Consider the following 9671-nt stretch of genomic DNA (forward strand, 5'->3'; position numbering starts at 1 on the left):
TACCAATTACAAATAGATATGTAAACATATTAGACATATTTTTAAGTAAATTTGATATTCTTAGATGTTTATTTTGAAAACAGGTAGTCATATTGAAGAGTTAAACTCTAAGGTATATTTATTCATTCATTATAGAATCTTCATTAGTATTAGCATTTAGCAGAGAAACAGGGTTTTCCCCCCCCCCCCCCCCTTTTCCTTGACCCCAAAAACTGAGAAACAGAGTTTGAAACTATCAGAAATCATGATCCAGGTACGGACTTGTCAATGGCTGATGTAGCATGGACGACTCAAAAGAAAGCAAATCGAATGGCATTTTGGTTAAATCTTCCTGGTATCGTCATTAACCACTTCCGGTTTGACCGGAACACTCGGGTATTCTCCCATAGGATAAGTATGAAAAAAGGAAGTTATTGGAAGATTGGATAAAATTGTCCACTTGTTCTGCAAAATAGATAAATTAATAATTCAACATGCATGCATCATTAATTATTCCTTTTAATTAATGAACTGAAGCGTTCAAATTTAAATTCTGAAGCAAAAATGTCCACCCTTGGGTGCTCTACTAGAAAATGAAGTCACCGAAGATTATTGAAACCTGCATGTACCGTTATTTCATAAAAATGCACATTGCTTGATAGAGGAAAATTCCTGGACCACCTTCACCGTGATCATCTGGCCTACAAGTTTTCTTTCGTCACTGAACTTTGTCAAAAAAAAAAAAAATCAATCAAGTGGTTTATTTCGTCATATAATAAAAAAAGAAATAATAAAACTTTTAATCTCTTAATTTTATCTCAATTATTGATTTAGTCATTTAAGTTTAATTTTTATCAGTTTGCTCCCTTGATTTTGTTTGCTCCAATTATTAATTTGACCTTTTATTGTTTAAAGAAGAAGTAATGCTATTAAAATATGCTGACATGGATAACGATATGCTGATGATAACTATGTAAATTAATAAAAAAGAATATAATTTTTTAGGTGAGAAAAAATAGACTCAAATTTTTAAAAATAAAAGAACAAAATGCAATGTAACGGATTAGAATTAATCTGCAGCTAAAGTGTTCATATTTAGCTACACATATATATATCAAGTCATTAATATACTTTACATGTCAAATTAATTTAAAAGTTAATTTATGTTATAAAACTTAAAAAAATAATATGATAATTTAGAAAATTGTAAGTGATCAAATTTATAAATATTAAACTCAAAAAGAAAATAAATAACTGAAACAAATTTAAAATATTTAAGAGTTTTAGTATGCAAGCCAAGAAAAGAAGCTTCACATGTCTTGGTCCAGAAAACATGAACAAGTCTGTTCCTTGTTGCATACTAGAAGGAAGATTCACGTGCCGTGACACGAGCGAAACAAAACAAGCCAGTCGTGTGAGGCGTACAATCACGTACCTTTATTTCTGCAAGTTTCATGGCTTGATTTCATCCAATTGGACAAAGCCTCACTAAGTTGATGTTAAGAGTCAAATATTAGAGTCTATGAATAGTGGGGGCTACAAGGAAGTTCCCGTGTTGGATTGATTATATTTGGGAAAACCAGATTGTGTGTAAGAAAAGGAACAGAAAACAGAAAGCGAATTAAGGAGAGGGAGGGGAAGACAGAATTAAAATGGAAGAAAGTTTGGTTCTGTTCATTATTGTTGTGAACTTTGTGATGATTCCCAATTCAATCAAATACCCTGCAAGTGGACAATTCGCACTTTGGAAGGTGAATACGTGAGACACAGTCTCCTCACAAAATAAAGTGCTCTTGGATTTTTTTTTTTTTTTTCAGAATCAACGACCGAAAGCTTTTAACATTATTCAATCTCACCCGGGGCATGCGTGGGATTCATTGGACCGTTTCACCCTAATTCAGAAATTTGTCTTTGCTTTACTTTTTGACCAATGTGATATTTGTTATTATCCTTTCATCCAAATTCAAGTATTATTAATCCTCTTATTTTATTTATAAATTATTTTTAATATATTTTATTAAAATTAAAAAAAATTTAAAATTTACTAATTCTATTTAAAAATTTAAGAAGTTTTTAATTTTATCTCTATTAAATATATATATTCTAACAAAATATTTTACCTCTCCAATATTTAATGGAAAAAAAATAGATAATTTGTAATGATAATTTAATGATGTAATTTATAAATAGGATAAAAAAATTTTATTTTTGCCCTATAAATAGGATTAGATAGAGTAAATATCTTAAGAGTGTGTTTGAATTTTAATTGGGTATAATTAATTATGAAAAAAATTAATTGACATATTAGATTATAATTATAATTAATTATATTATAACGTGATCGTGTTTGAATAATATTTTTTAAAATTGATCTTGATGAAATTGAATATGTTTGAATGATTTAATCAAAATTAATTTTAGAAAACAAATTACCATAAAAGACATTATTTTTTTAAAATACAAATATTAATAAATTTATATATAATATTTTTTAATTTGTTGAACTCTATTCGATAAATAAAACATGTATAATAGTAGTCCATTTAATATTTATATCTATACTTGATTAATTATAAAAATTAAATTATTTTATTTCATGATATTAATAATTTAATGTAAGTAAAAAATAGCAACAATAACTATCTAAGTTCACTATAGCACAATAGAAATGCTTAATCATCTTTTTGAAATTTGAAGGAACCAAAAACGCAATATCTGGTCGACTTTCTGAAAGCATTCTATCAAAATATTGATGTTATGTTTGAAGACTGGAGTACGATGCCCCGCAGGAGTGAAGATACATTGAGGCTCAAAGGGTATTGAAACTCACTGGAGGGTATATTTGGCAACTAAAAAATTTCTGACAAGAAATAAATGAGCACGATAAAATCGAATATGATAAGCTACTTTCTCTGGGTTAAAGCAAAACGTGATTCTGACATAAATAATCGATTATTCAAAAAAGGTGCTGGATAATTTTTATCAAAACCATAATTTTGATTTATATAATTGATTATGGACCTTATGCAAACGGGCACTTAACTTGTTTTTTTACCTCTTAAGAAATCCTAATTCTTGATCTTATTTGAAAAGTTTCAGGTTATTTTCACATGTTTTTAATTGTCATGGGCCATGCCAATATACTCCAAAATTGCCCTTTGCGAAGTAAATTTAAAAATTTATTTTATTTTTAGATAATCTTAATAATTTAAGTTAGAAGTACTAAATCTTGATGTCATGTTGCACAACAAAAGAGAGGACAATACCCTGAAAGCAGGGGAGATGCTTGGTTAGATAAAGATTGTTGGGTCTCAAATGCAAATGAATTTGGTCTTCAGATTCCTTTCCTGCGTCCTTCTCACGAAAAAGCATTGCATGATCACCAAGTTAATTCATTAGCCAACGATAATTGCCTCCTCCCCACGCTATCCTTCATTTCCCACGTGTTTCTTTATTAAAAAAAAAATTGTGAACCCACTTGCATTTCTATTTTCAACGGAGTTCAAAATGAGCAATACAAACTAAAGTATTGCAAACAGTACTGGTTCAAAAATTAATTACCAAAATATGGTCATTTTTTTCTGGAATCAGATGCGCCACAGTTAATCTGGAAGAACGCGAGAGATGGTACCGTGGGGAGGGAAAACGGAAAATCTTGAGCCAGGAGCTTGCACATTACATCACACCGAATATTCCTTTGAACCCCACAGAATATTACCCACAGATGAAACTCCCTCTCTAATTGACCTGCAATCTGAATATCCTACCACTATATTATTCCCTCCAATGTTAATTCCCAAACTATAACACATCTCCTTGGCGTAAAATTAAATTAAAACTGCGACGTATCTCCATCATTCGTTCCCCCGGGTCCAAAAAAAATAACAGCGAAATTTCATATCCATAATTGTATAACCTTCAATATTCGCTATTCCATTTGTCACATCCAAATTCGGAGCTTCTTATGGGCCTAAGTGTAGTGCAGCCTGGAAGTCGCAATCAACAGCTTCTGGGTAACCGTTAGCTAGCTTAGCTACCCAGACTCATGTAACATACCTCTCCTTTGAACGCAAAACAATAACTTTAATAAATAGAATTTTTCCACCTTAAAGATTGAGTTTGAAATCAAGGAAGAGAGGAGAAAATCTATGCTTTAGTAAGGAAAATTTTCATTTCATATGAGAAACGAGGAGTCACAAGTTCGTCAGAAGAATGCCACCACACCATAACCCGTCATGATACAGTTTCTCTGCTTCGCTAATCTTACTGATAATAATAATCCCACGGGAAAAATACAAGTAAAAGGCTGAAATCTTTCCCCTGGATCAATTTCCCAGACACCCCATGACCCAGAAGATCAAGTGCGAGGAGGAGGAAAAGAAAAATCAAGAACAAGCCTTGCGCTGAAACAACGCTTCATTCATCTGTGGGCAGTCACCAATGTCTCAATGAATCGCAAACCGTCAAATCTCGGCGCAAATTTGTCTGCAGAGGACGAACTCGCCGATGATGAGTTCTCTTGGTTCCTCTGAACCGTCGCATCCTACAACGAGAGGAAGAAGAAGAAATCGCAGATCAATGAAAAGATCCATCAAAGATATGTCAGATCGCAATGTTCTGAACCTCAATTTTAACCAAGATAGGGTGAAATTTTCGGGGAAAGAAAATCAAAACCCTTCGCCGAGTTCAATACCTGATGCAGAGTCTGCAGAGAAGCGGAGGAAGAGGGTGATGAAACAGAGACTGCTGTGGCGGAAGCAGCTGCCACGTAGGCTGCAAGGAGTCCAGATTTCTTCATCTTTGGTCTCTGAGAGGAAGAGGAAGGTTGCAATTGGAGGAGTTTGACTGAGTATGGAGCCTTTATTCTAATTTTCTCTCGCAAGAAACGATGAGAAAGAGAAGGAAAATCTAGGAGCAAGCACGAGAGAGTTTTGGGGCTTTGACGGCATATAAAAAGTTGGAGGCGCCTATGATTTATTGCGAGGAGTTAAAAACATTAAATTAAATTGTCAAATAATTACGCGGCAACCATTCTTTGTTTGCCAACCAAATTTACGACTTTGTCCTTCTTCGAATTTCCTTTTTTTTTTTCCCTCCTGCAAAACTACCTTTCCAATTTCCTACCAGATTCCTTTGATCCGGACATTATTATTATGGATTGATGCAAATAGCTATTATGGGTTGAAAATAAGTGTCGGTAAAAGAAAAGAAAAGGAAGACTTTTATTCTGATTTTCACATACGTCGAATTTTTAAAATCACATGCATTTCAACATTAAATTCTATACTAATATAGATGTTCTGAAAATCAAATGTATGATTCAAGAATAATAACAATTCAAATAAATTCATTAAATTAATTCATTAATTTATATATATATATATATATATATAAGAGCAATAGTTGCATCAAAGGGAGTGAGGTAATTACTAACTAATAATCTAGATTAAATTTTTATCACCAATCCCGGACTTCATTAACAAAAGTTAATATGAGAAAAGCCATGTCAAATTCATTGACCAAAAAAAGAATAATATGTAATTTGTGCAACCAAATGTATATACAATATGCATGGGATAATTTCTTAAGTGGTTTGTTCCATTTTTTCCTTACAATTATTTGATATTTAATACTATCGGGTCTAGGTTAAATATTGCTAAGTCTAATTGATCAGGCATTTTTTTTCCCTATTTGCATAGTTCAAACCCTCAAACAGAATCTGGGGGATGGAATTTTTTGCACTCTACCTAATTAGGATTGATGGGTTGTCCAAAATCATAAAACCAACAAGTAAGTGAGGGAAAAAAGAAAAGTATAAAAGAAAATAAAATATGAGATTCACCGTATTTTTCTCTCAAATTTTCTCTCCACTGTGGAAAGATTTTGAAATGACAACTTAAGTTTCACACAATGCCCTCCCATGATCCCTCCCTCCCTCCCTCCCTCCCCCTTATGCATCTTCTCCACCAGCAACTATTGGATCTTCTATTGGCATATCATATAAAAAATTGTTTTGAGTTGTGCTCAGAGGTATTATCTTGAAGAGCCATTTTAGCACAGTTGTTAGAGCTCTAAAGATTAAGCGAAACCTCTAATAAAATGAATAGGATAACAAAACAACAAAAATATGGAATAGCCCATGAGAAGGGGAGAATGCCTGAAACTTCGGAATGGTGACAACCTACAACGTGATATACACTACCTTGGCAAAAGCTGATGAACATTATGCAATTGTAAAATTGATTAACGATACTTTAATGCAATTTAAAAACAGTTTCAAAAATAATAGTGTTTAATTCATAATTTAAAAAATAAATAGATTTAAATGATAATTAATATTATTAATAAAATCAAAATTTATTTGTGAAATAACATTAAATAATTAAAATATGAAACAATCCTCCGCATATTTTTTAAAATAATTAATTAATATTTTTGGAAACTGTTTAAAATATCCAACATCTTTGTGCCTCTCCTTGTATCCATCTTCAATCTTCCTCTGCCCTGTGTTCACGGTTTTGTGACAAACAAAATCATTTTCTTTTTTATAATATTCCATAATCATATTTTTTAAAAGTCAACTTTGATTTGTTCAATAGAAAAATAATATTCAAATTATTTGGTTTTAAAATATAATAACACGAAAAAGTGTTTTTACCAAATAATTCAATTTTACGTGAAATGTGGTGTATTCTAACATGAGTATATTATAGTTATTATGCAATTTGATCATTTTTTTTTCTCGCAATTGTCTCCTATCGAGCTGAATAGGAAGTTAATCTCTCACTTCCATTCATTTAATTGCTGAGGGATTGTATTTGGACGAGTCCCTGATTTAATTTGAATTATCTCCCAGTCCTTTCCCCTCTTTTATTTCACTTCATCCATACATATCAAGTCCTTACGGAACAAGCAATGCACAGACAACGTGTCTCCTTCCTAACCATTCAATCCCTTGATACCATACTTTTCAAAAATCTATTAGATACTTGGGGTGACGCCGATTATAAACTGGACCGTGAACAAGTAATTATCACCAGTCATTCGGTAATTACAGTTTTCATACATTGCGTGTCCTCCCTAATCATTCAAAACCGATTGAGCTCAATTTCTCTGCACCTTTCTTGGGATAAAATCTGCCCACAACATTCACCGTACTTCAGGAAATTATTATTTTATTAGTAAAATAAAATATAGAAGGACGAACGTGAATGGGAGCGAAATGGTGATACAGAGAGAAATAAAGGGTCATATGTGGAAAACAGAAGATTTCTTCTAGAACTGTTTTGTTGCTTCGAGGAGGGTAATTTGGTAACAGCATTGCGTTTAGTTTGAGGCTCTCCGCCGCTCGTCGGCATAGATTTTTTAGAAGATGCCCCCGCTGGAAATATTGTTCCGCGAAGTGACCAATCAGGAGAGAACACGTGGGTGGAAGCGAAGAAACCTACGAGGCACCACCGTCGTCACAAGCCAGCATTTCCTTGGAACGCAAGTCCTTGTTGATTTTACCATATTACCCTCCTTCGATTTATCATAATTGATCCATTGCCAACCAATCCAAGTTTCTAGATGATCACCACGTGATTATTCTAGCCATCAGCCTCATTTAATTTAAATTAATTCAAAATGTCAATCGGTCCAGTTGTCATTTGGGCTTTTGTAGTTTTGCGTCTGCTTATAATTTTTTTACAAAATATTTACATGTCCTTACAATTCTATTCAAATTTAAATTAGATTATTACATTTTATTTTATTTTAATTATGTCCTTAAATTTTGATTAATTAAATTTTTTAATCTCTAAAAATTAAAATCATTAAATTTTTTAAAAACAAAATTAAGAACTTTTATATTTTTATTAAACTATTGTATGACTTTAAAACTAATGTATATTCCTCTTATTTAAAAATGTAAGTCAATTTTAATAGAATAATACCTTCAATAAATTTGCTACTTATCTTTAGACTAATACTATCTTTTCATATTTACTCTTATTTGTATTTCACTCTAAAATAAATATAAAGTAATTTATTCATAAAGATACCTTTAAAAAATGCAATAATTACATCATGAAACAGTAAAAATGTTTTATATTTTTAATAGAAGGAGTAAATTTTATAGCTCAAAATTTATATAATTATATTTTTTAAATATTTTTATGCACATAATTCTGATAAAAATTAATAAAAATATAAATAATGTTTAAATCAATTTTTTTGAGTTTGGCTAAAAGTATTAAGTTTAATTTTTTGTAAATTTCAAGAGTATTTTTGCTTTGTAAAATTTAATAATTTATTATTAATTTTAATCCTAAGGGGTTAACATATATAATAGATCAAATTATAATTTAAAAAATAAATCAAACTATAAAAATTTGATTAAAACAAAATAAATCGTCAAAATTTAATTTAAAATTTAGCAAAACTGTAAGAACCTGTTAACATATTTTCCTTATGATTGACCCATTGTGGTTTCAATAATGTGCCAGCGCGCACGCTTTAAAGATATATTCATACTAGTATTTATAACGAGTTATTGGAAGAAAAAAAAAATCGCCAGTGCGAAAAAGTGATGATATAAACAGTACTACAAATTATACAATTTGCGTATTTATTATTATTTTAATAAAAAAATTATGCATAAGAAGGGGGCCATATGAAATAAAATCCTTTTTAACTTAGTGTATAATAAAATCATACAGACGCACACATATTTTCTAGGCGGAAGCATGCCAATTAGCAATTACTCCCTCCATTTCATTATATTTATTTAAAAAAATTTCTTTTATATTATATTTTTTTTAATTTTAAAGAAATATTCAATGACATTTTTCCTGTTTTTTACCCCTATAAAATTTAATTTTTATCATTATAATTTTTTTTGGAGGCAATAAATTGGAAATAAATTTGATAAACTATATCATATTTTTCATATATTTATTATTTTTTATGAGATTTTGTATATTTATTAGTATATTTTCTAATACGTGTGCAATAACAATGAAGGACAAGTATAACCAAATATAACAAATATTCCTTTTTAGTCTTATTTATAAGGTGTTTAATAATTTTTTTATATTTTAAGAAAGTTATTATAATGATTTATTGTAACTACACTCTTATTAATTAAAAGAGGATGGTGTCTGTTTTATTATTATCATTATGGTTATTATTATCATTATTTTTTTATTAAAAAAATATAAAATATTTTTAATTGAATCTCATATCTCAATAAAATATTATCTTTCTATACTTAAATCCATAAAAAATAGAGGAGACAAAAACTACATTTCACATTTTTTACAAACAAAATTTAAAAAAAAAAAATACAAGGAAGTTGCGAAATTGGGGGCACCCCTTCCCTGTTCCCTCTGCATCTGTCACTGTCTGAAGTATCAGGCAAAGATGTAATACTGGTTAATTTTTTTCAATATTATCCCTCCATAATTACATCAAACAGTAACTCATGGACAATATTGTGATTATTATTATTTTCGGTGAAAGACAAAATTAAAAAGTCAAATATTTTTATAAGCTTAAAGATTGATTAACATTTTCTAGAAACAGTGAAGATAAATATAGCTTTGTTATATGCTAGGTAGTACACATTGTCATCGTTTGAATTGAAGTTTTAAATTTTCCATCCGTATGACACTTAACGGATTTTTATCAAAAAAATCCAATGAAGTAATTGA

At 30.2% G+C, this 9671-nt stretch overlaps 1 protein-coding gene across 1 annotated transcript; it reads right to left on the reverse strand.

Annotated features, from left to right (window-relative positions):
• Positions 1-4131: 4131 nt before the first annotated feature.
• On the reverse strand, positions 4132-4933 carry LOC129313772 (uncharacterized). Its single transcript, XM_054957147.1, has 2 exons — positions 4673-4933; positions 4132-4522 (listed from the first exon to the last, which is right to left on the reverse strand). The coding sequence occupies exons 1-2, from the start codon at positions 4775-4777 to the stop codon at positions 4400-4402; spliced, it is 228 nt and encodes a 75-aa protein (XP_054813122.1). The 5' UTR covers positions 4778-4933; the 3' UTR covers positions 4132-4399.
• Between the last annotated feature and the right edge of the window lie 4738 nt (positions 4934-9671).

The sequence above is a fragment of the Prosopis cineraria genome, unplaced genomic scaffold, assembly GCF_029017545.1.
Source record: "Prosopis cineraria cultivar Desert tree isolate PC_DT_omini unplaced genomic scaffold, ASM2901754v1 PC6, whole genome shotgun sequence".
Lineage (NCBI taxonomy): Eukaryota > Viridiplantae > Streptophyta > Magnoliopsida > Fabales > Fabaceae > Prosopis > Prosopis cineraria.